Genomic DNA, 27,947 nt, shown 5'->3' on the forward strand with positions numbered 1-27,947 from the left:
GCCGTGTGTTTTCTCTCTTTAGAAGGAGAGAAGAAGAAAAAAGAGAACAGAGTTTAATAAAAGAAAGACTGCCTCTGGTTTCTTGCACGTTGCAGTGATAACTTCTTGTTAGCTTTGACTGCACGGACGAGCCGTCGTGGGCCTGCAGGGGAGGAGTCTGAAAAAGACGAGGTGCTCTCAGAAGTTTCACAACTCTCTGTCTCGCGTCTCACAAGCAAAATTGCTGAAGTTTAACATGAATAAAACAGAAATTACTCGGGCCTGAAACTTTAACCTGGAGGCTTCGCCGTGCTCTCATCAGTCTCATCATCCATTTGTGTGCCTCATGTTATTTGAGCCTAATATGTCAGACGCAACCCTTAAACTGAAATCTTGGCCGTATTGGCAGCTATCAGCCTCCTTTTTCAAAGGTCAGAGCGATTTCACCCTTCATCAAATTCAAGTGAACATTAGACGAGCGAAGGCTTCCTGTTCTTAGTGGCGTAGTTGAAATGATGCTTCCTGTCAGCAGACGTTAAGGTAAAGGCAGTCTCTTAAGTGTGACATCACTGCCACTCGCTTGACTCGAAACCAAAGGCGAGGTTTAGAGTTTGGGGAACAAGTCCAGGAAGCTGTGTCAACCGATAAGACAGAGAACTTATGTCGCTTTAACACAGACAGCTTTTTCTATGTTAGGTTAGAATTGAGGTAAGAGTTGGAAATACGTTTTGGCGTGCGACGATCTGCCGGCTGGTTTCACTGTACGGTGTGTGGCTGTACACACCCTGACTCCTGGACATGGCAGGTCTTTGGGGTCTGAAGATCCTGCTGTTCTGGGCCGGGATCATCGGTTTGACCTACTGTAAGTGACCATCTGCAGTGTTCTCGGTGCTGCTTTCTTTAAGGATTGTAGAAAGACTTTGAAGTTTCTCTCTGTGTCTGTAAACTGAGGAGAAATAATAGAAAAACGTCTGCAAATGCAAATCATGTAGGTGATGAAGTCTCCCCCCTAAACTCGCTGTGTTTGAAGTCGGATGTTGAGCTTGTGATCGTGTATGAGGATTATTATCCCTGTGTGAGATGGAGACGTGAATCTGTCAGCTGAAAAGCTTTTTTACTTTTTGAAAACTGTAAAACATCATCAAGCAAAATGTGACCTTTTAAATAAAAACCGAGGGCAGAGGCTTCGCTGTAGCACGCTTTGGAGATGCATCCGCGTTTGTGCTACTTCACGTTTCTTAAACTTTCCAACCCCAAGAACAGCAGACAGGAACTGCACACGCTTGTGATGTGAAAGCTTAAAAATGACAGGTTTCTGAGCCCTTTGGCAAAAGAATCAACACTTATGTTCAATCAAAGGCGGCTGTTAATAGGAAGAAGACGCTCTTTAAAACATATTCTTTTATTTGGTGCTTTGGGAATTTTTGCAATCGTGTTTCTGTTCTGCTTTGATACCGTGCACGTATGAATGTGTGATTGTGTACTGTATATGTGTAACTGTGGGGGTGGGGGGGCTGTGTCGGTCTGAAAGCAGAGACATTTTCTGGGGTGTGTCCCTGCAAGCTGCTTCTTCACCTCGGTGACTGTGGGTACTGTATGTGATAAACATTTCTGTGTGTGCGTGCACGTGTGTGTGCGTGCACGTGTGCGTGTGCACACTGAGTTACACTGACCTCACTGCCTCCATCATCACTCATAATTCATCTATAACTCAGCTGTTTTCAGCCAGTCTGTGCTGATGAGCTGAAATAAAACCTGTCATTTATTTCCCTCCATCGTCTTTGCCCTCAGTCTGGCTCATTTGTTTCTAACATACAGAATTTCTCAGCCAGTGTGAAGGTGTGTCATCATCGCACCCAAAACATGATTGTTGTTTTCCTTTCAGTCATATTAATTAATTAACTGATCAGCCGTTATTTAAAAAAATTAAATACATAAAAGTGTCCAAAACCAAAATGTCAAAATTTTCTGTTTAGTGATGTATCTCATATTAATTATTGTACTACATACTCATCATGCACTCATGTTGAAATATTATTATTCTAACTCCACTGAAAACTCACTGTTATTATTATTAAACGAACATTGTTTTACAGTTTAACAGATTTTTACATTAAATTGTATCAGTTCATCGTAACACTGTGAACTGTGTTTAAATATTTACTTTAATAAATACTGATATACTTTTATTTAGTTACATGAACTTAATTACGTTTAAAGAATCTGAATTCACTTTAATAACATTTGATTTTATCCTTTATTAGCTATACGTGTAATCGTTACAGACAAAATGTTAGGAACACCGCTAAACAGCCACGTTTTAATCAATAAAGTTAAATTTGATTGTGCCATTATTAATCTAATGTCTCTGTGAGATGAAAGTCTCTTAAAAAGTTCAAAGACATCTCCCAAAAAGATGTCTCTCAGTGTATGATTGTATTTTAATATTAAACGCATTTAAAAATAGTTTAAAACTCGGCTCGACTTCTTCATCTTTTTCTATATTTTCCTGCTGTTTTTCACTACTTTTAAAGAATTACTACACGCGTGTGTCAGCTCAGTAGTAAATACCAAAGTTCACGCGTCTTCTGCTTAAACTGGGCGAGAGAAGCTGGGCCCTGTTTAACAGGCCGCCTGCATTAGCAGCAGCAAGACGGCGTAGTGTGATCAAAAAGTTTGACCACTTCCGTGTTCCATTCTGAGTCGTCTTCATTTCCTGGCAGCGCAGCGCGGGCCGAGCAGGCCGAGGCACCGCGCAGCAAATGACTTGAGGGAAAAAAAGGGGAAGCACAGGATCTAAAATGAAGAAATGAGGTCAGAAATGTTAAGCATGACTTTAAAAAGGAAGAGGAGAGTGTCACAGAGCAGGACTCTGTGGTGAACGCAAAACATGAGACGGAGGAAAAACAGTAAAACAGAGAAAATCAATGAATTAGAGACAGAGCTGGTTACTGTGTCAGTGTCTTTACTGCATTCAGGGATAATCACATTATTGTATTTGTGATTGTCATAATGCTACAATACTGTCATGCAAATCACAAACCTACTTTCCTGAAAACACTTAAAACCAGTTTAAATAACGACTTTAAATAGTGAAGAAAAGGTTTTCTTTATGTTTACGTTCCTGGGCTTCAAACACATCATAACGACATAGTTATGATATAAATAAACCTTCTCTAAACCTTCACTAAACCTGTTGCAGTCATCTCCAAACTAATAATCGATGAGCTGCGTTTGTGCGAGGCGCTGAATGTCGCTGCAAACATGTTGCATCTCTGCACGACTGAGTGAAACAACAACGCGCCAAAACCACATCCTGAGTCTCATTGTTTGACTGTCCCCAATCACCCAGTCATTCAGTTCTCATTTGTATTGTTATAAAGAACAAATGGACAACATCAATAAACCCATTTAAAGTAAACTAACTCGTGTACTTGTGGATATGATCCAAATGTATTTATTTGTTTTTTATTCTTTGTAATATCGAAAATACAGATTTTAAGAGAAGAGAAATTCAAACAAAGAACAAAAGAGAACTTCATACCTGACAAATATTATCTGAAACCATATTTATTGAAACACTTTGGTTAAAAATGTATTTTTGGTTGCGTCTGGTTCAGTGACGCGGCCAAACCGAAACCAGTTTTGTAAGTATGGGGCGGTTCTAGGTTTGAGTGCAGGCAGGAAGCTGCGGTTTGCTTTCTGATATAGCAACTGTGGCTCTTTGTCACAGTGTCATAGCAACCAGGTTACACAGCAGCGATACCTCATCCACACGATGCTGGGTAACAAAGTTCACCCTGCTGTGTTCAACAGAAGGATGTGTAAAAATATTTAGTAACCACTGGTTTTTTTATGTGTTTTGTTTTCTTTTTCCTGCAAATACAATAAATTATTTAATCACAATCAAACTCATTTACACTTTTTTTCTCTTTTAATTACAGCTCAAACCACCACAAGTGAGTACCATTATACTTTATCATGTTATTGAATCTCTATAGTTGTTCACTTCTCGTAGTCATCATGACAAATATTTAGTAATCACTCATTGTTTGTGTTTTTGTTTGTTTGTGTTTTCCTGCATACACAGTGAATGTTTTCATGACCAAAACACTAATTCTGACATTCTTGTCTCTTGTAATTCCAGATGACACCAAACGTGAGTTCCAATATATTTATGATGTTATTCAGTTTATAACATTTACTTCTTATTATGTCGTTTTCAGACTTGTTTAATTCCAGTTGTCCCCCTGCTGTGCTTCCTGATGTAGCATGCATCTCCCTCAGCCTCATGTGTAAATGTACACAGTCCTCAAACACTTATTATGAAATGACAGAAATGTGTGTTCTTACTTAAACTGATGAACAGAGGCTTCGATCTGGGTTATCTGTGTCAGCCAGAATTTAAACGCAAACACCAAAAACAAAAAACAGTTATGTTTTTGCAAAATGTGTAAAATGTATTGTTCTTTGTCTTCATTTAATCATAGGTTTACTGTGAAAAAGATGAAATCCTTATTTTCATATAGCAGCTGTTTTGCACAGATAATTTTCCATGAATGGGTAATCACATATATGTGATGACGTACTTTCCTAATCATTTTTTACCCTCTGTGAAGCTGACTGAAAGCAAATTAACATGCTGTATACCAGCGGTTCCCAGTCGCTCTGTGGTCCAGGTCGTTTGGTACCGGGCTGCGTGATTTGAGGCTCGGGTGTGAAATTCATGGTTTTCAGGGTTTTTATCGTTAACTCAGTTTCCCAGGGTCTTTCCCATGTTGTAGTAAGAAATATTTACATGTTACCATAGCAACGAGGGAGCATTAAGGGGCAGTGAGGAGGACGTTACTCTCAATGTTGTTGGCACATTTCAGGAGGACGCCGCTAATAAAGTTACACAATTACACAGTGAATTCACGTTTATTATTATATTTACAAAATACCACAGGTTTTGTCTCGGTCATATCATTTTATTTTGTTGTATTTGGCCAGAGGGGCCGATGGCGCGATATGGCAGCCTCGCCTCTGTCAGTCTGCCCCAGGGCAGCTGTGGCTACAACCGTAGCTGCCTCCACCAGTGTGTGAATGTGAGAGTGAATGAATAGTGGCATTGTAAAGCGCTTTGGGTGCCTTGAAAAGCGCTATATAAATCCAATCCATTATTATTATTATTATTATTATTTATCAGTGACACCTTAAAGGCCGATCTGTGAAAATATTGTCTGACATTAAACCAGACCGTGGCGCAAAAAAGGTTGGGGACCGCTGGTGTGTAGCTCTAGTCGTACACTGTCATGTTTGGGGTTTATTGTGTCTCATAGAGTCCAAAGTACTGATGAGATTTAGATCAATTTTCCAAGGGTTAGAGTCGTGCACACGCAAGTCTATCCATCATTGTAACTTGTAAGTCAATGATTGTCTAACCTGTACAGCAGAATATAATACTATGTTTATCTAAAGCATTAAGTTATTGATAGGATAACATTCACATACCAGTGACATTAAATCAACTGTTAGCCAAACATAAAAAAATATGTAGGTGTAAATGAGGGGAAAGATATAAAAGTAGCATATTGATACTGAGAGGAGGGAAAACTGTACATGAAGCACGTTTCACAGCTGATGAAAATACCATCATGATGTCATACTTACTTCTTTTTCTGGGATTGAAAATGTTTCAGCCTCCTCACCTCCAAGCACGACCACAAATCCTGTAACATACACGTTGGTCGCCTCCTCACCTCCAAGCACGGGTGCAGATCCTGTAATAAACCAGTCAGTCGCCACCTCACCTCCACTCACTGTGAATCGTTCCACGGTCACAGCACCTACTTCCACAGCACCTGCTTCCACAGTCACAGTCATCCCAACCACCTCCAGCTCTTCAGTTAGTTTGCCAAATAACCCCTCCTCCCAATCAAACTCTTCATTTCCAGAATCCAGTTCAACTACTATATCTGGTAATGTATTCAGCCTCAGCTTGAGTTTTGCATTAGTTATTATTTTTACAAGTCAAAGTCCTAAAATGTTAAACAGCATATCAGGTAAGACTGCTGTCGTTAGGTTTTTCTGCCTAAAGCTGACTCCAAGCATGCTCTCCAACAGCAGTCACTGCTCCTCCAATCACCTCGAAAGAGACCTCACCCACATCCAATACATCCAGCATCCAACCAGCCTCTCAGGCAAACAGCTCTCACACCCAGACCTCACCTCCAGTCACTCCGCCCTCCACCACAGTGGCAGCTACGACCAAAGGTTGGACGTTTCTGTTTTTATCATGCAGGACTGTGATAAGATTGTTGAATTCACATATAGTGTACAGACAGAGATCACCAACACCTCTGAGGTACCAGCAGCTGTAAGGTGCTCTGAGGTATTTCTGGTACTTTCATTGTATAATTATAATCATATATTAATGATTTGTTTTCTTCTTTTCTGATCTCATTGAAATGTGTCCTCTCAGCCTCTCCACAGTGTGAGTATCAGTTTAAAAGATCAGTTTTATTGAATGTTTTCAAACACTGTTGTTGGTGCTCAGTATTTCTCTCTAAATTTACTCTGAATCACAATGAAAGTATTTTTTACAGTAATTATAGAAAATGTATTTTCATCTTCACCATGATGTTGATCACGGTCAACATCAGAATGAAGAAACTATCTGAGATAAAAAGAGTAACTGACTGATTCTTACTGACAAACATTTTGCAGGTTCTTACACCGTCACAAACAGCAACACGTCTGGCTTGCAGATTGAAATAAACCCCCCTGGAAACTACAAACTGACTGTTTCTGAAGAAGGCCGACCACAGACTGGAAAGGAAATCCAAGCTGATCAGTTGAAGCAAATCCCAGTGGGGAAAACTGGACACCTGAAGCCGTGCACTGATTACAGTCTTAGTGTTTCATTTACTGAAACACTTTCATTTAATGATACTGGAAATGAAATATTCTGTCACTCTATGGAAAATACATTTAGAACAGATCCAATGAGTGAGTACAATTAATTCATATATTTGTGTTTTACATCCATCTTCTTTTAACTTAACAAATTAATCTTTTTATAAACTGACACATTTGTGCATCACTTGTTTAATTCAGGTGAAGGAGACGTTAATGAAACCAGCTGCATCCCTGGATATGTTTGTTATGGAAGTGACTGGGACATCAGCTCTTCAATATCAACACCAAATAAACGTCCAGTTGTACGATGTAGAAATGACGAGAAGACTTTCTGTGTCAGACCTGCTAACGAGGACATTTGCTCAGATTTGACTGTAACCTTTACTCCAGGAGAGTGCAGAGGTTCTTCCTTTAGCTTCACCAAAAGCATCAGTGTTGGTACGTACGAACGAGTCCACGTCTGCTCTGAGATTCAAACATTTACACCTGATTTAATCATGTTTGTCTTCATTCATTTTTTCCACAGATTTCTTAAATCCCAGTGAAATACAGCAGATTAAACCCACTGGACTTCCTGCAGAAATTACCACAACATTGCCAAAGTGTAAAAACCTCTCAGTTAGTTACACCTGTTCAGGTAAAAGGAAACTTTACGAGTTAGAGACACGAGCTTTGTGCTCTCTGTGAATCTGTTCAGATTTATTTCTTTGAATGTGTTCACGTTTGAATCTAAACCCAAAGGATGAATGTTCACACACTGAGGAACAACAATGATGTCATCTTTGTGTCTCCTCAGAAAAACACAAAGCTGATGTGAAACTGTCTGAGCTGGAGCCGTTCACAGACTACAACTGTACTGGTCTGATCTTACAGAACAGCATCAGCATAAATAAGACGACTCCATCTGTCCACGTCAGGGTTGATTGTAGTGAGTTTATATTTCCTTTAGCTCACCAAAATAAAAGCTTTTATTCTCACACAGTTTAGAGTGAAGCAAAGGAAACTTCATTCACTGTTACTGATGTTTACTTTGTTCCAACAGATCTTACAATAACCAACACAAACAAAATTTCATCCAATACTTCCATTGAGCTCAGCTGGAAAACAACCAGTAAGAACTGTCAACAGGAACTTCCCAACCTTCATAAGCTTTCTTATGACTGCAGTTGTGATGATCAGACAGGTAAAGGTGAGTGAGACGACTTCTCTTCTTATGTGTTTATGTTCATGATGCTTTGACTGTAGGTGAAAAACCAAACCTCTGACTGGGTGTGAATAAATACACAGTTATTAAAATAAATAGCAAATATAAAACAGAATAAACACTGAAACATCAGAGTCGAGTTCACTTTTTCACACAGAAGAAATGATGAGAAGCTTTGAGCTGTTTGAAGGTAAAATCTGATGTTTGAAATTTAATTGTCTTTATAAAAAGCAACATAAACAGTTTCTCAGTCTGTTGGTTTTCTGACATGTACGTAGTTTCTATGAGAAGCTTGTAGCATCAGTGCTTCATGTCAGCAGGAACACAGACTGTAAGTGAAACAGGTTTGTGCCAGTTTATGGATCAGCTGACAGAACTACCAGCTGATGTGTTTGTGAAACTTTAACCTGACATTTGTCATTTACAGTTTCTTAACATGATGATGTTGATTTAAATCTATAACACTTCACATGGTTCATGGAAATTATGTTACAGTTACAGCAGTTCCAGCCACAAGTCCTGATGGAAGAACGTGTGTTATTACTGGATTATATCCATACACTGATTATAAATGTCGAGTCCGAGCCAAATACAACAAGATTCACGTTTCCACTGGGGGTGAAGTTAAACTGCAAACCAAGATTGGAAGTAAGTAATCAAACTTTTTATTACATAATGTTAGAATTTATTTCTCACTGGATATTTGAGCAGTGAAGATAAACAGGAAGGAAACACAGCAAAGGGCTGCAGGTCTGTCAGTTTTTTACTTTAAATATGGCTTCCTTTAAATTTCTCTTACAGCACCTGCTGCAGTCACTAAGCTGCAGGTGCATGTTCACGAACATAATACGATCAAAGTGAGCTGGCACAGACCCTCTACATTCAACGGACCTAAGGAAAAATATATAATACGTCTAAATACAGCTGATGATAAGGAAGTGACAAAGACGGAGCTAGAAGGTACAAAATCTGACATCGAATTCAAAGATCTGAGCTACTCTACGACCTACAAAGTGAAGGTTTGTTAAATCCAACATTTTTGGTTTAATAAAGAAGATATTATGCTTATAAATATTATTTTAGATAAATCCTGAATGTTGTAATTCACAGTGAACTGACATTTTGTCTTTAAAGGTGACGGCCTACAACGGACACAATGAGAGCCTCGGCAAAACAGAACAAATCAGCACTTTGTGTACGTCCTGTTTTCATTAATGATACAGTTTACTGACATAAATGCTTCGTCTCATTTTAAGCACACATATTTCTACAAATGTTATCTTTCACTTAAATGTAATTTTTAATATTATTTCACAGACAACGACAAAGCTGTTATTGGGTTTCTGGTCTTCCTCATCATCCTCACGTCCGTGGCTCTGCTTTTTGTCATCTATAAGATCTACATTTTAAAACGCAGAAAGTCCCAGTAAGGAAACTTTTGCTTTTGATCATTTACTTTTTCTGAAATCAGCCCTCTTTTTTGTATTGTTTACACATCTTTATATATAAATTGCAAAATTTATTGCAAATTGCAAATTCATGTTGCCTTTTCATTTAGATTTTATAATGTTATCGCACTATTTATGTAGATGCTGAATACGACTCAAAATCTTTGTCTTTTCTATCTTCTTCACAGTGACCTGGGTGAAAATATTCATCTTATTTCAACAACAAGTGAGTTGAGCTTTTTTATTGTCATTTTATTTTTTCCCTCTGTTCACATACTGATAATAATTAAAGGATATTAAATGTGCTGATATTCCACACTGTTTATAAAGTACGTTTATATACAGCAGCAGGACTCAATAAAACCTTTAGGAGCCTGTATCTCAACCATGTCTGCTGAGTAAAAGGAAAGATGTTACATTTAGGATGAAGATGATAACAGAGACAGAAGCATAGCATGTAAAATACCTTCCTTTTTTTGGTAAGGAAATTCACTGTGATTTTGAATGATGCTGACCATACAGTGCACATGAACAATACCAAGAGGTAAAGTTGCATAGGCCTAAAGTCACTCATATGTAAGATCCATGATCACAACATGAAATAACTAAAGCGTTTTCCTTGATATTTGCTTGCTAATATTGTATGAAACACATATGGATAACAATCAGTGGTTGGATATAATTATGTTTATTTGTAATAATCTCTCCTTTGCTGACTGCTTGTTGTAGATGATGAAGAAAACCTGTTGCTTGTTGAGCCGATTGCAGCAGAGGTCCTGCTGGAAACCTACAAGAGGAAGCTCGCTGATGAGGGGAGACTTTTCCTGGCTGAGTTTCAGGTAAATTCATTTATCAGCTTTTTCTCGGGTTTTATTTTAATTATTATTATTACCATTTATTTATTCCCTCGCTTACAATAGGCTGTCAGGGAGTCAATATAAAAACACAAAGGCTTGTTGTTCTTGGCCTAGTACAGAGATGAAAGAGTGTGAATGGGTGCTGGGTGTTGTCTGTAAATAATAGTTTATATTTGCTTGCAGAGCATCCCAAGAATTTTCTCAAGATACACGGTGAAAGAGGCCAAGAAGTCCTGCAATTCTGTCAAGAACCGCTACGTGGACATTCTGCCCTGTGAGCTGATCAATGTTATTAAAATTACTGAGAGTCACTGTGAAGACTGTCATCATTTATGTTATTTATTAATTTTTTTGTCTTGAACTAGATGATTATAACCGTGTCCAGCTAACCACAGGAAATGGAGAGCCAGGATGCGACTACATCAACGCCAGCTTCGTTGACGTATGTAAAAATGTTCAGCTTGTTCAACATAAAGTTCATGACATCTGTTTGAAAACAGTCAAACATCCTGTTCTTCCTGCAGGGATTCAAAGAGTCCAAAAAGTACATCGCAGCTCAAGGTAAAGTCACGCTCCCGTTCTTCACACAGCTGCACTGAATGACTGTGATGTATGATGCTTATCTACGGTGTTTTCGCTGCAGGACCAAAGGAAGAAACTATAAATGACTTCTGGAGGATGATCTGGGAACAGCAGTCCTCAATTATCGTCATGGTAACACGATGTGAGGAGGGAAACAGGGTAAGATCGTGTTTAAAGTTTTTAAAATGAGTCACAGAGAAATATCCTTTCTTTGAGAATCTTCTTATCTGATTTGCTTAAATCTTAAACCTTCGTATTGTTTGCTCCGTTCTCCTTCCTCACTGAGCGACAGTCAGCTTCTCTCCTCTCCCATCGTTTCACAGGTCAAGTGTGCTCAGTACTGGCCGTCTCCTGACCGAGAGACTGAGCTTTATGAGGAGTTTATTGTGAAGCTGAACTCAGAGGACCACTACCCAGATTACACCATCCGCCGTCTCAGCCTGACAAACGTACGCCTCCGTCACATGTTGAACCGACAAAACTGTAAAAGTGTTAAATGTCTGTAATCATATCTGTGTAGAAGTGTTGCTCAGCATGCATATTTATCTCAATAAATGCACCTGCAGAAGAGAGAGAAGAACTCAGAGAGGGAGGTGACCCACATCCAGTTCATGAGTTGGCCCGACCACGGAGTCCCCGGGGAGCCACACCTCCTCCTGAAACTGAGGCGGCGCGTCAACACCTTCAAGAATTTCTTCAGTGGGCCGATCGTTGTTCACTGCAGGTATGAAGAGGTCACAGCTCGGCTCAGGTTAACATGTTTGTTTAGGAGTCGTTTCACTTCCATCAGCCATGTCAGTACATTTGATTTAATTCAGATTAAAACACGAGCTGTTAATTGAGATCTAAAGTGCGTCATTGTACATCAGGTTAAATAAGACAACCACACTCATAGGTGATACTTCTTTCTCGTGTAGTGCGGGAGTCGGCAGGACAGGAACCTACATTGGCATCGATGCCATGATGGAAGGTCTGGAGGCAGAGGGCAGAGTGGACATCTACGGTTACGTGGTCAGACTCCGCAGACAGAGATGCCTCATGGTCCAAGTCGAGGTAAAATATCAGTGTGTGTGTGTAAAACAGAAGAATACTTGTAAATACAACGAATTTGATGCCAATTCTCATTAAAGTAAATCACCTTACCTGTATCTGCATCTACAGACAGACAGAATAACAGATGGATGGATAGATATATGACAAAGATTAACAATTAGTTAAATCAGCTAAACTTATATATGTACAGTTGTATATATTATGTATATTTTTTTATATATATTTTAAAAATGTTATGTTTATAAAAAGTTGTATTTTAAACATGTACACCGTACCCTTTCTGTCATTTCCTGTCTTCCTCGGTGTTATTATCTCCTGTCTTGTTCCGGTTTTGCTTCCTGTTTTTTTTTTTGTTTCTCCTCTTTGTGTTTGGCCCCGCCCTCTTTTTCTTCACCTACATCTGCAGCTCTGTGTGTACATGTAGTCCTGTTCTTTAGTCTGCATGTTCATATTATAGACTCATTCACCTTTATATTTCACCTACTGTGTAAAGAAATCACTATAATAGTTTAAAAATGTATGTGAGGAACACCGCGTGTTAGATGTACATACACTGACTACACTACACATAAACAGAGCTTCATTTTTTAAAATCCTGTATTAAATAAATGAGGGTAAATGAGATATAAACGCTGCGGCACATTCGAGGTTTGTCTCTCGTGCATTAACATGAGCGCATTTGTGTGCACACAGGCCCAGTACATCCTGATTCACCAGGCCCTGCTGGAGCACAACCAGTTTGGAGAGACAGAGATCAGCCTGTCTGAGCTGCACAGCACAATGAACACGCTCAAAGAGAAAAACTTGGACGACGAGCCCACGCTCATGGAGGAGGAGTTTGAGGTACGCCGTATCTTATCACTTTTATAGCTGTAAACTACAGAAGAGCAGTGCGAGGGACCGATCGTGTTTAAGTCACTGAGTGAGTCACAGAGAAATCACGTAAAGAATGTCTGACAAAGCTCTGACAGAATAATGTAAATGACCCTAAAACATTTATCAGATGTAGCACAAATGGCTGAAATCTAAAAATATCATCAAGTGTGCCTATCGTCCTCTTTTCCATCACATCCTGCACGATGGATTGGATGGAAGCAAAGTTTTAATATTAAAAAGACAAAATGATCTTGCAGAGACTCCCCACCTTTAAAAACTGGAGGACGCTCAACACAGGAGTGACCGAAGAAAACAAGAAGAAGAATCGTTCTCCGTCGGTCATCCCCTGTGAGTTTACTTTGCATGCACGCGTGTGCTCACGTGTAAGATTACATCTGCTCAGTTCCACTTCTTTCATATGAAACCTGCAGATGACTTCAACCGCGTGTTCCTGAAGCTGGATGAAGGACCAAGTCAGGACAGTGACCCCGACGAAGACGATGAGGAGGAAGATTCTTCAGATGAAGAGGATGAAGACTCCACTCAATACATCAACGCCTCGCACATCACGGTAACGTTCAGCCTATTTATGAACCCGTTTCTATGTAAACTACTAAAAATACCAGCCGATGTCAAACTGTGACAAACTGCTTCCTGTCACCTTCTTTCCTGTTGCACCAGATAACGAAATGTCTCATCTTCTATGTTTGGACTCGATGTGTTTGTCTCCCACACAGGGATACTGGGGCTGCCGTGCCTTCATAGTGGCGCAGACCCCACTGGCAGACACCACGGGGGACTTCTGGTCGATGATTCACCAGAAGAAAGTTTATACTGTCGTCATGCTTTCAGACAGCAGTGAAGGAGACATGGTACATACAATATAATATACTTATAGTGAGACACATTAAATGTACATGTGGTAAATATGCTTGTTTTCTTCTACTCAACAGGACTGTATTTACTGGGACAAAGAGAAGAAGAGCTTTGGAGAGATTGAGGTGGAGGTGACGAGCACAGACAACTCGCCAAATTTCATCAGACGCACCATGCAGATCCGCCACGTCAAGGTAACACAGCAGCCACCTACTCTGCCTCTGTAAGCGAGCCTCGCCCGCTGATGAGACCGCACATTTGTAAGCCAGCTGTGCTCTTCTCGTCCTCTTCTATCCACAGAGGAAAGAGAGACGGGAGATAAACCATTTCCAGTTCCTGAAGTGGACGAGCAAAGAGGAGGTGCCGGAGAAACCTCAAGACCTCACAGACATGATCAAGGACATCAAGCAAAACTGCGGCACCAGCAGATCACAGAGGAACAACCCCATAGTGGTCCACTGCGAGTAAGAAACACAGTTCAGTGATGAGATGAGAACGGGACAGCACGCAGCGAGGACGAGTCATCGCTCTCAGCGTTCAGATCAGTAAAATGTGTCGCAACAGCCGACTTCTCCATCTCGCTGGGTTTCAGGGTGGACACTAGTGTCCCTTTGATCAGTGTTTTTAAATAAAGAGCTCGGTAAAATCTAAGCAGCAGGATATCTTTTAAACAGAGATCAGCTACGTAGCTGCATTTCTGCGCATATACAGATGCTGCCACATGTTTTAGTTCAAGCCCTGTAGTTGACAGAGCATGCATGAATGCAGCAATCATTTACGTTGCAAATTTTAGATGAAGATCTTGATGAAAATGAGCTCACCCTGCTTTGCAGCCTCACCTCATTTCAAGGAAACCATGCATTTGATTTCCTTTGAGGCATGAATATGTTATAAAAATAGTGTGAATACTCCCAACCGCACTCTCTAAAGCCACCTCACACAAAGTGTGATTGCTGAGTGTACACAGTAAAATGCATCTATGTTAGTGTGAAAGACAGTAAAGGTCAGCTGATCAGGAATAGTTGAGTATTCCCATGAATTTAACCCAACATCAATTATTCTTTTAAGGAAATCCTTTGTTTAATGTTTAATTAGTTATATTTTTATTTCCTATGACAACAGATCCACTTTCAGACTTTTTGTTTTTCATGTGATGTCCTTCACAGGCCCACAGCTGTCTAATACATAAATGGATATGTATAAATTAATAAACTCCTGTTTGTAACTTGTTTTGTGCTCCTCAGTGACGGCTCGTCCCGCTCAGGGGTTTTCTGCGCGCTGTGGAACGTGCTGGACAACGCTGAGAGCGAGAAGCTGGTGGATGTTTTCCAAGTGGTCAAAACGCTGCGCAAAGAGAGACAGCGCATGGTCTCCAGCCCGGTGAGAAAGAGGAACACAATCGTTCATACTCAGAGTTGTTTATATCAGCGTTGCACATCACCAGTTCCCTGTTCTAGCTCACTATGAAATGCAGTATTTTATATTACTGTTTTAAAAACAAAGGTAAGCTCAAGCATAAAGATAATTTCTGCCTTTTATTTGATAACAAATCTATGAAAAAGCCACGCCCATTTGTTTTCTCCCTGCTCCTGCTGTAAACTTGAGTCATTGTTGCTTTTTGCCTGTTTTCAGCAGTGTGTTCAGGCTTATGTGAGCTTTTACAGCAGCTGGAAAGTGACTAGTTTGTGGCAACAGCAGAAGTCTTTAGTAATAAGAAGCACTGCGATATCCGTGCTTGTCCACACAGTTTAGTAGTATCGGTTCAGTGTTTGTGTTGTGTTCGTGGGATTCTTCCTGCTGGTTATTTAGGGAAGTGTGTAAGACTGTCTACAAAGCAAGATTCACTCTAACAAGAAACACACTGAAACAATATTTGTTTCCTGTGTTTCTAACAGGAGCAATACCAGTTTATATATGACGCCGTGGAGGCCGTGTTCCCCGTTCAAAACGGGGAAGTGAAACCGGTGCAGGCCTCTGCAGCCGACTCGGTGCAGATCGTCAACGAGACGAAAGCGGCCGAGCAGAAAGACGAAGGCAAGGCTGAGCAGCCAGCCAGCACTACCAGCAATGAGCAGCAGGCGGCAGCAGAGAGCACTCCTCTGGTGTCTGACGGAGACAAAGAAGAGAAGAAAGAGGAGGCGGAGAAAGAGGCCCCACCCACGGAGACCACGCCGCTGGACGACACCAGCAACGGTCCCACTGTCACGGTGGAGGTGTGAGGGTGCCGGCCGTGACTGTGTCCACATGGAAATAAGCGCTTCAGTTTTATGCTTTTTTAAATTACCTTATGAATGTATAAACATTGTAAAGCTTTTAGATTTGTGGAAGAATTTGACCAAATATCTCATGTCAGTTTCCAAAATGTTTGATTTAAATTAAGTTATAAATGTTTCTGAATGCAAATATAATTTCTCTCTTTTCACAAAGTTTACCAGCACAGCTGTCATCAAACTGGACCCTTTACTGGATATTTAAAGGGGTCTAACAACTAAATCTGAAATATACAGCAGACGAGTTGTTTTGTCCTCTACGCTGTTATTTAGTTCATCTTCTGTTTTCCTCATTTATACATAGTAACAAGCATTTTTTTGAACATTTAGTTAAAGTCAGTGTTTTATGGCACACTGCGTTTTTTGTTACAGTTGTATTTATGCGTTGTATTTGCTCACTGTCATCGGCTTTGTTAAGCGTATCTTTAAAAGATAAGTATGTTACTCACTCAGCTTCTTACTACAGGAACACTGAAAGGTTTGAAGTATTTGTTGTATATTTCTCCCACTAATGAAGTTGGAGCAACATTTGAATCAACATTTTTTGGTTGTGCTGGTTTGAGTTTCTTTAGGTCACCCCAGTAACGTACTCGTGGAGCAGACTAGGTCAACAGTTTTCTTTTTCGTTTGCAATAAACTTACCTGATGACATTTTACTCTGGATCTTTCCTTGAATAGAAAAATGTGCGAGATCTTTAAACGAGCTCAAATCTTCAGGAGGTTAAAATCATACACGTGTCTTTGTTCTTCATATTAGTTTCAGGGCCGAGCGGCCGATCAGGCAGAGAGAACACACTAACAACACGTGTCAGCTCGTCTCAGGGCGGCTCTGAGCCAGAAACCAAAACCTCGCGCTTCATCAAAAGTCGTTAAGTGTGTGATTGTTTCAAAAGATGGGAAAAAACAAAATAGAAAACTGACAGTGCAAAAAAACAGACTCAGTCATATAATTAAATCTCTTTAAAACGATAGAAATATCTCATTTCAATAAATAGGATGTTATTCATTCACACCAGTGTGTGAATGGGTGGATGACCGAGTGTGTAAAGTGCTATACAAATACAGGCCATTTACCATTTATTCATTCTGCCTTAAAAATTTAGAAACTTTGCTCACTGTTAACATTTATAGTTTGCTTACATTTATTTAATGTGTCGCTGTGAGAACCGCTGGGCTTGTTTTTATTGGCTGTCTTGCATAACCCGTGCTTTGGATCTTCCTTTGCTTGGACGATTCTGATTTAAGTGAATAATATGAATATTCTGTTTCCTCTCTGCTTAAAATTCTCTTAAGTCCTTCTTTCAGTCTCACCTTAGAAGCAGTTTTTATGTCTTTACTTTTGTTTTATCGAGATTTAGTCTCAACTTTGAAGGGACCATGTGAGAAATATCAACATTTTACAGTTTAGATTATTGTTTGTACCTTTGGAAGCTTTGTGAATACTCGCACAGATGTCAGCACTTTAATCCTCGAGCACGTGTGGGGGGGACGCTGTGAATCCCAGTGCTAATTCGCTTTGGTTGGACAGCTTCTATGTTTGTTTGTGTGCAACAATATAACTGTAAAGAAGGTTGTTTCTGATTTTAAGAAAATTAAAATGGCAGCTGCTCCAAATGTAGAAAAAACAGAAGATTTATCTTTTATTTTTTTGAAAATTCACATTTACTGTGATCATGTAAATAATTTATCATGTTTTTCATTGTCAAAGGCCAACAGTTACATTATTTAAGACACACAAGACACAAAGCAGACAGTTTCCTTCTATTTGAATCAAAAGCAACATTTCTTGCTTTGAATCTCAGAAACATTCATCCTAACCTGAAGTCAAAAGTATAAAAAGTCTGTCCTATGAATTTAAAAAATCAAATATGTTTGAAAAGAAAGAAAAGGGTGAGATCTGTGCCCTGTACAGCTGACCGAGGCCCTGTGAGGGTTTGTGAACACAGCAAATGCCAGAATTTAAATCCACTAACGAACTAAACCTTTAGAGTCACAGAGGATTTAACAGCTTCCTAGTGTTGATTGTTTACGCTGTGGAGACACAGACGTCCACATTAAACTACGAAGGACTCAAACGTTACAGTCAGTGCACTGGACAGTAACACATTTCCAAGCTAAACTCTTTTGTGTGCATTCAGCAGACACAATAACACAACACAGTGTAATAAAGGACACGTAGAAGCTGTTTGTCAGTGACTCTCAGTCAGTTTCAGCGAGGAATGAAATCTCAGAGGTGCTACAGCACCGACACGTAGCAGCACTACACAATCAATAATGTCTGCAAATACTTTGTGGTGTTCAGCTTGGACATGTTCTCTGTTGCAGTGCTCGACATGCTTCGTTTCCTGCTGCATTTACACCTCGCTGCATACATGCGATCGTGCTGTTCCTGTAAATGTGATGACCTGCAGTTATTGCTAAGTTTAGCAGTGCACACTCGATTGAACATCATTTTCTTGATGTCTCAGAAGCAGCAAACTTACTTTCACTTCTTTCTGGATCCCCCCCCCCCTTAAACCCCCATTAATGCATTTCTATTAAATACCAGAAGCAGCTGCTTTCATAGCTACACTGAGCTTCATGCATCAGTGAGAAGAAGAGAAGAGAGAAGAAAAAGGCCAATGGACGGAGGTTTTGTTTTTCATCATAAAACATCTTCCCAATTAGTTATTTCGTGTATGGCATTGTGTTATTTTCACATGCTTACCTTTACAACAGGTAAGGTTTGCAATACTTATGAGGAATAAAAAAAATGACTGACTATCCAGCTACACTTCATAAGGTTGAGTCTCAGCTGTTAATTACAGCTTGTGCTCAACCAGGAGCCACATGTTCTTGTCCCAGTTTATCATCTTTCCCACTTGGCAGCTGTTTTCATTGTTGCCTTCATGGCTGTTTCCATTTGTCTCCGATCCAGGTACCGTCACTGTAACGCATCAGTTCAAGGCACAAACGCGTCCTCGCTGCTGTGTGTTACATGGCGGGAATTTATTTGGAATCAGTGACCTCTGCAGAGTGTCCCGCCTCCAGCAGGACCAGTTAACTGGCTCATCATCAGGTTTAACAGCTTGCACCAGATGCACTGGGATGCTTGTGATGCACCGACTGGCCGACCTCGATTCACCGTAACAACCAGTGTTTCAGCTCTGATGTGAACCTGCTGCCGCTTCGTTAGGCTTGTTTAGCAGTCGCAGGCCGGGCCTTGCTGGGCTCAGCTATCGCCTGAGTGTTATCAGTTCGAGCTTTAGCGGTCTCTGGGCGGGTTTTGGACTCTTTCTTTGGCGCTGGGAGGGTCGGCGGTTCCCAGAGGAAGAACTCGTGCAGGAGCGTATTAACAGGATCCGGACACTCCATCATGACCATGTGACTGCCGTCCTCCAAGACCTTCAGGAACGCCATTAGAAGTATCTGATAAAAATAAGGATAAGAATAAACGTTAGACTCATCACCAGCTCAACACTTTCTGAATGATATTGCTGCAAATAACAAACTACAGTTCAAATGAATGAATCAGAGTCAAAGTGTAAATCCAAACAAAACTTTTTAGTCCTTTTTAGTGGGCGGAAAACAACCACATTATGTGTGTAAGTTGACAGAAGGACACAATTTGGCATTTAAATGAATTTCTGTGTCTCTTCTCATGAATCAGCCACTAAAGTTCAGCCGCTGCATCATCGTTTTGGCTGCTGTTTACCTGAGAATTTGTTAAAGCAGCTGATTTTTTTAAACATTCACTGGATGCTGTAAACTGATATCTGACCTGATTTCATATTTCAGCTTGTTACGGTGAATTTGTTTGCAAACTGCTGCTCGTTTAGCAAAGCACTGATTCTGTTGTTTTTCTGGCCACCTGAGAATTCTATTTCTATTTTTGCTTCGATTACCGACCCCTGAGGGAACGATCTGTTTCCTAAGCTAATTTCGTCGCTGCGTGCAGAGCAGCTATTTTCATCAGAGAGAAGAACCAGGCTGAAAGATTATCAAATGTTCACCGGAGAGTTCAACTTGAAACACAAAGCAAGGTGATGATTCTTATCTTATATTACATAGTTATGAAATTATGACGCTCTTCCACGTCTTTGTCCCGTCTTCCTCCAATCACCACAGCTGGTTGCAGCAGATGGCCCCGCCCCTCCCTGAGCCTGGTTCTGAGGTTTCTTCCTGTTAAAAGGGAGTTTTTCCTTCCCACTGTCACCATAGCGCTTGCTCATTGGCTACCTTACAATATAAAGCACATTGTTGTTGTGCTTTGTTGCTGTATAAATAAAGCTGAACGTCTGCTTCAATGAAGATTTTTAACTGGATTTTCTTCTTTCCAAACTGGGACACATTTCTTATCCTTTTCACCACAGAATGATGTTTTCAGTCCACAATCTGTTATTTATAATAATAATAGCTTCATTAGAAAGTGTGAGACCCCCCACTTACTTCTGCCATTCGTTGGTCCTCTTCAACAGGGACAAATTTGTCATGCATGCCATGCACCAGCAGGACGGGCACTGTCAGCTCAGCGTGGTAGACCTCGTCCCCCTCAGGCCAGTACTGCCCGCTCATCATGGCACGCAACACAAAAGACGACACATTGAAGGCATTGTTCTCTTTCAGCAACTGCTTCTCCCTGGCGCCCTGCCGAGCAAAGCCCGCCCTGCAGAGTAGACGACATTTATACCAAAGAAAAAATTATTATTTTAAACATTAATTTAACAGCAGATTAAACATAGGAAGAATTATCCTAGATACATGATATTACACATACAATAAACATGATTTGCTACTACAGACAGTTTTACTGTCTGCACTACTTTTATTTCTTTGTCAAACTCTCTTACTTACACTCTTTCTACAAAATGTGTAACTACAATTGGTCTTAAATAAATATTGGCACTATGATGTAATATTGAAAAAACAATGTATAACACTGCAAAATACCCAACTGTGTGCACATTTCATCTGACTGGACTCATTGCGTTTATGTTTAGGAGGCTACAAACCTGAACTTCAACTGTTTAGAGAAACAGAAAACAAACTGAGTCGTGCCTCCTTCCTTGGAGGATCTTTCAGTTTCGCTGTCTTACTTGAGAAAGCACCAGGCGAGCAGCGGGGAGAGGCAGTGAAGCACACATGTGGGCAGGTTGAAGATGGAGCAGAGGCTGGGCTCCAGAGCTGTGGGACCGCCGCCGTTGATCATCACCATCTTGTGAATTTGTTCTGGATATTCATGAGCCAGGAAGGTGCAGAACGACACACTAGACAAAAAGAACAAAAGGCTGGTTACAGGACAGACTGAAAAAACCAGGTAATCATGCTGTGGTAGTCATCTTTGAAATCAACTGTTCAGAATTGGCCTTTTTTTATGTGTGAGTCCAAATATTGTGCCTCACTTTTTCACTTGCTCACATTTTCACAAGTCAGCACGTCTTTAAAGTCTGGATTAAATATAGTGTGTAAGAAACTGAGCAATAATTCTCACAGTTAACAGCAATAACACCGATTTTAATGGCTATACAGGAAGTAAAAGGAAGTTAGTGTAGCATAAGACCCAGCTAAATAACAGACAGAATAAAATTGAGCATTATTTATATTCACTACACTCAAAAAAGTATTTATGCACAAAATGCTGACTTCAAATCATTTGTCTGCAGGAAATTACAGGATTTTTGTACAATGCAAAACACACTTATTAGAATCTGGTCAAAAGAAGTTCACTGGATGGGCATAGATTCAGTTTACAGGTGGCTTTATTCAGGAGGCAGAGCATACATACTAACTGAAGGCTGGCGGTTTGTGGGTGGTGCCAAATATCCTTGGGAAAGATTCTAAACCCAAGTTAGTCCCCAACCAATCACAGCAGATGGCCCCGCCCCTCCCTGAGCCTGGTTCTGCTGGAGGTTTCTTCCTGTTAAAAGGGAGTTTTTCCTTCCCACTGTCGCCAAAGTGCTTGCTCATAGGGGGTCATATGATTGTTGGGTTTTTCTCTGTATCTACTATTGTAGGATCTACTGTACAATATAAAGCACCTTGAGGCGACTGTTGTTGTGATTTGGTGCTGTATAAATAAAAATGAATTAAAGTTGCTCTCTGATGCATCCATCAGTGTAAATGTTAGTCAGAAAGCACATATGCATAGAAAAAAGTGCTTGGATGAATCATGCAAGTTGTATAAAGCTACCTGAGTGCTGAGTAGAGTAGAAAAGCACTTTATAAGAACCAGTCTGTTTACCATTTAATTCTGTTGTATTTTACTCAAAGTTATTGTTTCATGCGTATGAGGGCAAAGAATCATTTATTTAGTTAGACTAGAAAGTCCCTTTGAAATTAAATATATATGTTATTCACATACTAAATGTCTATGCTGTATAATTTACATTTGTGGTTTTAATTATAGCTCTAATTATAGAAGTTTAACAGTTCTTCTTAACATATCTTTTCTTACTGTATAGCATGCCCCACTGTATGTTGCTACAACTTTTGTTTACTGGCAACCTTATTTTCCATAGCTTATTATGACGTGTCTAAAAAAACATATTTTTAGAATTAGTTTTGAACATTTTTAATTATTCATCCCCCGTGGTCTTTGAACCAGTGTATTTGTTTTTATTGCAGCTTAATTGGTGTTATTTTTGTACTTTTTATTGTTTTTAATGTATTTAATCATTTTTGTGTACATCACTTTATAACTGCTGTGACTGTTAAAGTGCTTGAAGTTGGTATGGTATGGTATGGTATGGTATGGTATGGTATGGTATGGTATGGTATGGTGAAATTCTTGTTTTATCTGACTAACTTTGTGAAATCTAAATATGTTGAATTTTAACTGACATGAAACTGCAGAGTAAATTCTTATATTTAAGAACCTCCAGTAAGATCTCAGATCTTTGCCTGACAAATGACTGAAACAAAGAGGCGCTGAGGTTTCCCGAACACTTCTGGATGACCTCCGGACCGTGTTCTGTTTGAACGCTGTGATCTGGGACTCACCCGTAAGAGTGTCCTATGAGGATATTCCTCTTCCGAGCGTATCTCTTGAAGATGATTCTCATATCCTCAGCCAGCGCATAGAACGTGTACGCTGCAGGAATCTGCGGTGCTGAGCTGGCTCCGTGTCCTGCCAGGTCCGGGGCAATCACTTCGTAGCCCAGCCGAGAAAAGAAGTCCAGCTGGCTTCCCCAGATATCCAGCGAACCTCCGACCCCGTGAATGAAGAACAACGCCACATCTGGATGTGTCCCTTTACAGGCTGATATCTTCCTTTCACAGTCGATCACCACAGTGCGCTTGGGCTTCCGCCTGCGCTTCCTGGGTTGCTGAGATTGGTCAGTCTGTCCAGCAGCAGGTGCCTCACCTGCTGCTGCTGCTATGTCCGATGCGCCGTTGTTTCCAGCCGTGACAGAGTCTGATCTCGCCTCAGGAATGCTGACGGGCGGCGACGACTTACCACAGTCCGTCAGTTCTACCTCCATGGTGCTGTTGGGTTCTGTGTCTCCATTCTGGCAGCTTTTCAGCTCTGTGCTCGCCCTGTCACCCAAGTTCTCAATGAACAGCTGTCCATTACGGTAAACTGTGATTTTTCGTTTGCAGCTCACACTCCCAACAAGCCCGGTGGGCTCCTCCACCACCGGCCTGTCGGGGATGATATGCCGAACTCGCAGAATGCGGCCCGGTTTTACCTCCACAAACTCGTAGCCATCAGCAGGTTCTGAGGTTTCTACAGGAACCACAATATTGGTCGGCTTTGAGGTGAAGCAGCAGAGCAGACCTTCCAGAAAGCTGGTCAGCATGGCTGCCAGTCTGCAGGGAATATAGTCACATAAAAACACACATAAGAAACACGAGCGAAGAGGGTCATTGAAGAGATGCAGACAGGCAGCAATGTGAACCTTTATCATACAAGCAAGCTCTCTAGTTAAGCCAGAATAAGAACACAAAACTATGGCAAAATGATTCTCTGCTCATGTCATTAGAAATTCGCTCAGGAAGATGAATATGAGGAGATGAAGACAGAGTATACATGCATACATGCATCAAGCACATGCATTTGGAGAAACAGCAGAGTTAAATGGCAAATATTAACTAAATATATGCTACATGTCATTTAAGACTTCTCTACATCAACTGACTATCTGGGAAGCTTAAATGTACCATTCAGAGAAATAAACAAGTTCAGGTGCCTTTACAACCCGGCATCTGTTTACAACTTAAAGCCTTGCTGCTTTCTGTCAGACGTAACTGATCACCATCTTTACTCAGCACGGCCTTTCGTGGTATTAATAGACATGGACGGATGGTAATAGCTCCCTGAGTTAAAGCTGTCCACCATGTGATTGCTCTGCAGGAGCAACACGCAGCAGTGCTACTGGTTAAAACCACACAACAACCCATCGGTGATTAAAGGTGCTTTTTTGAAGCGTTGCTCAGTGATTATTGAAGGATATTCATGAATAAAGAAAAGCCAGAGTGTTACTTTGGTGTAAATTAAGCTCATATAGACAACACGCTCTTCTTCTTCTACTGTATATCATATTCTTCAATTCCAATACAACCACCTTTCTACTTCCTTGCTTCTTTTGAAACTTCTGCAACAATTTTGTAACTAAACAGCCCCCAAAAGGTGTCGCTGTGCATTACACAGGTCCTCCTGCAGTATCAGTTGTTGGTTGATTATCTGCTATGGCAACAGCAGCCATGCAGGGTCTGCAAGCGTCTCTGCTGGCTGCATTATCCTACCTTCCTCCCTACTAGAAAGGATTATACTCTCAGTCTCTCTGTTTAAGTCCACAGAGCACAATCTGTCTCTGGATAAAAACAGGAAACTATGGCACTGTGCAGAGACAGTTTTATACTTTGTGTCAGCTGTTGCGTTTTTCTCTCAACTTTACATCAGCTCCTGTTTTCATGTGGGGATTATAAGCACAACGTAAAACAATATTCCTGCTTGGCCCTTTTAGCCCTTTCTGCTTATACTGGCACATCCACTCTCCAAATAACAGTGCGGTGCTGCCTTTACTGACAGGAAGAGGCTGAGAGTGGCATTTTCACATAAGTGAGGGTCGCCCATTCATCTCACAACAAAAGGCATCATTTTGATCAGGCAGAAGGAGTGACGCATTTTATTTCCTGTTCCATTTGTATAAAATACTGGCGAGGCTGGATCATAACCTAAACCAGCTTACAAGCATAAAAAAATAAACATTTATCCATCTACCACGCCCCCTGTCCCATAGTCCGATCCCCCCTCATCCCCCTCACCTGAATTTACATTTCAAATATTGTATAACAAGACAAAACTGCAAACTCATAACTAACTGAAGCCTTTGATTGAAATACCAAATAATGACACTCGTTCTCTCTTTCACACGTGGCAGCACTTCTGCTATGATTTTGTTTGTATTGAACTAAATCAGAATGCAGACATAAGTGCACACATGAGTCTGTGACAGCAGACAGCCGATCCCTCGGCATGTTTGTGCTCTCTGCTCATGTTGCCTTCATATTGAATCGTTTTTGGCTTTTTAAAGAACTTATTTTAGCATCGCACTCAACAACAAACAAATCCTCCCAAACAAAAAAAGTCCCTTCAAATTGCATTATGTTTCTTCACGTCAATATACGGGCCTCAAGTGACGTGGGCCCTGAGCCGCGAGTTTGACACCCCTGATGTAAATGAACTGAACACGAAGAACGTCTTAACACAATCAGGACACATTCACATAGACGCAGAGTGGGAAGGACTCTTTTTTTAACACATTGTAACACAAAGTCACACATGAAAGTACCTACATTCATCTAACACTATATTTTTTTATGCAAAGTACAGCCAGGGTGCTACTATCTATTGATTTAACAATGATGAGCTTATGTTCACAGGCAGATATTCACAACATCCTCCCCGTGGCTGTGCCGTCCATTTAAATATCACCTGATTAAAGTCGTCCCTATTAGTGAGTTTGCTTCTTGCTAAAGTTCCTGCTCGGGCCCTGTGGTCAGAGACTGTGACTGGCTGTTATATAACATTGCATGCAGGTTAGACACAATCACAGTAGGACTGGTGCCCAGAAAAACGAGTAGAGACTGTAATTCGGATTAAAAACAACTGCATTAGCTTCACTGTTGCTATAGTCTCACACTTGTTTATTTAATCAAGTGCATTAGTTGTGCTGCACCATTAAAGATCCATTGCATTTGCTCACATGTTTGACACAACTAGAATCACATATCAGGTGTGGACTGAAGCTTTGAAGTGTGTTATGTTAGTAAGTTATACAGTTTGTTGTAACTACAAATTCATCAAAGTGATCATTAAGAAATAATTTAAGCAAAACAACAACGAAAATCCATCTCTAATGGTTTGGGTGGTGGTCTTCTTCTTCTACTAATAATAATAATAGGAGTCTTGTACCTGGTATTTAAAGCTGCTGGGCCCATCCATTCACTAAACACAATAAAAGCTCTTTGAATAGACTGCTCACTGTCTGATGCATCAGGTGAAGAAAGTGCCAGAAGGTTTCTCTTTTCAGTGTACACTAGAATGTAATGTCAAATAAAAATCCTTTTCGTTATTTACACCGAATGACCCGTGCGTCTTCAATGACGGAGCTCATCTGTACATAGCGACCTTCGTCTTGCCTCCTGCCAGAAATCCTTAAACTACTTTATAATCTGAATATTTACAGTCCGCAGAAAAAAATGGGATAAACACACTAATTAAATCAGAAGGCTTACCTTTCCCTGTTTTCCCTCAAATTCCGTCTAATTTTTCAGATTGTTTTCTCGTCAAGCATCGGGGAAGTAGGAGAACTATAATCTGTTGCGGTCAATCCAGTAATCTAATTTATCTGGATTTTGTTGCCCTGTCGGTAGCCTCCACATGGCGGCCAGTATCGACCGACTGACAGCGCATCTCTTTGTGGGTCACAGGTAGATCCACATATCTGCGCGCTCCAGAAACTCCACGTCCACGCTGAAATATCTGCGAGTGCGCTCGGAAACCCACCGGAGCTCCGCGGATGCTTTTAATCCATCGATAGCTGATCGTCTTACAAACACCGTTGGCTCCCGGTTCTGTTAGTGGGAGTGAACACTTGTCCCCTGCTGCTATGTAAGGGGAGACTGCAGTAGACGATTGGAGAGAAACCTGTTTGTCCGGCGGCAAAGGTGCCAGTGAAGTAAAACTGATTAACATTTAAATCAATTTAAAAAGCAAAGAAAAAGAAACGTAAAGAAGGGTGTGTGTGTCGGGGGGGGGGGGGACAACGATACCTGCAGCTTTTCTAAAATAAAATAAAAAGTTATTATAAGCATAAATGTTTGAACAATTGACATTAAGAATCTTGTTGGTCGACATACATTTAAGGGCATGAGGTGTTCCTGCCTCTGTGTGTGTGTGTGTGTGTGTGTGTGTGTGTGAGAGAGAGAGAGGGGGAGGGGTGTAGCTTTTCATCCGAAACCCACTGGAACACTTTTAGAAAAGCACTCAGTCCATTCTTCCTTGCCACCTTTCCTCACCGCTTCCTCTTTGTTTTTCTTGCATCTTGTCTGCTTCTCTCTCTCTCTCTCTCTCTCTCTCTCTCTCTGCCACACCCCTTTGTCTCTCTCTCTTCTTTTGTTGATCAGGAAAGCAAATTAGCTGAGCCACAGTTTCCCTTTAAATGTGGTCAATATCTTAGACAGCCTTGCTTAACAAAACCATGAATTCTTTCATTCACTTCTAATAATACTTCCTTCACCTCACTTTTAAATAACTCTCACCAAGCATTTTGCAAGCTAGATTTTACACTGGTTAACTTGAAAGGTCAAATTCTGAAAGTGTCTTGGTTTGAATATCAATGACAGGGGCGATCGTGGCTCAAGAGTTGGCAGTTTGTCTTGTAATCGGAAGGCTGCCGGTTCGAGCCCCGGGCAGTCT

General features: G+C 40.7%; 2 protein-coding genes across 4 annotated transcripts; one reads left to right on the forward strand and one right to left on the reverse strand.

The window, feature by feature from the left end:
• The first annotated feature begins 550 nt into the window (after positions 1–550).
• On the forward strand, positions 551–16,701 carry ptprc (protein tyrosine phosphatase receptor type C). Of its 3 annotated transcripts, none has more exons than XM_084910016.1 (31): positions 551–841; positions 3,924–3,938; positions 4,127–4,138; positions 6,085–6,234; positions 6,443–6,454; positions 6,688–6,969; positions 7,078–7,317; positions 7,406–7,516; positions 7,676–7,807; positions 7,922–8,062; positions 8,579–8,731; positions 8,885–9,102; positions 9,218–9,278; positions 9,401–9,509; positions 9,720–9,757; positions 10,261–10,370; positions 10,572–10,662; positions 10,754–10,830; positions 10,913–10,949; positions 11,032–11,129; positions 11,294–11,419; positions 11,537–11,694; positions 11,888–12,023; positions 12,717–12,866; positions 13,157–13,247; positions 13,331–13,470; positions 13,637–13,771; positions 13,853–13,969; positions 14,076–14,239; positions 15,020–15,155; positions 15,671–16,701. In XM_084910016.1, exons 1-31 carry the CDS (start codon positions 778–780, stop codon positions 15,992–15,994), a joined length of 3,828 nt encoding a protein of 1,275 aa, XP_084766142.1. In that variant the 5' UTR covers positions 551–777; the 3' UTR covers positions 15,995–16,701. The 3 variants fall into 3 exon arrangements, with proteins under 3 accessions (XP_084766142.1, XP_084766141.1, XP_084766143.1); XM_084910015.1 differs by having other exon boundaries at positions 552–841; positions 7,922–8,068; XM_084910017.1 differs by lacking the exons at positions 551–841; positions 3,924–3,938; positions 4,127–4,138 and adding an exon at positions 5,613–5,939 and having other exon boundaries at positions 7,922–8,068.
• Positions 16,702–17,661: 960 nt separating this feature from the next.
• abhd8b (abhydrolase domain containing 8b) lies at positions 17,662–27,238 on the reverse strand. The gene is made up of 5 exons (XM_084910018.1): positions 26,765–27,238; positions 23,024–23,833; positions 21,121–21,291; positions 20,474–20,690; positions 17,662–19,453 (listed from the first exon to the last, which is right to left on the reverse strand). Exons 2-5 carry the CDS (start codon positions 23,821–23,823, stop codon positions 19,217–19,219), a joined length of 1,425 nt encoding a protein of 474 aa, XP_084766144.1. The 5' UTR covers positions 23,824–23,833; positions 26,765–27,238; the 3' UTR covers positions 17,662–19,216.
• Between the last annotated feature and the right edge of the window lie 709 nt (positions 27,239–27,947).

Source organism: Perissodus microlepis, chromosome 17, assembly GCF_051167445.1.
Source record: "Perissodus microlepis isolate ML-2025 ecotype Zambia chromosome 17, ASM5116744v1, whole genome shotgun sequence".
Lineage (NCBI taxonomy): Eukaryota > Metazoa > Chordata > Actinopteri > Cichliformes > Cichlidae > Perissodus > Perissodus microlepis.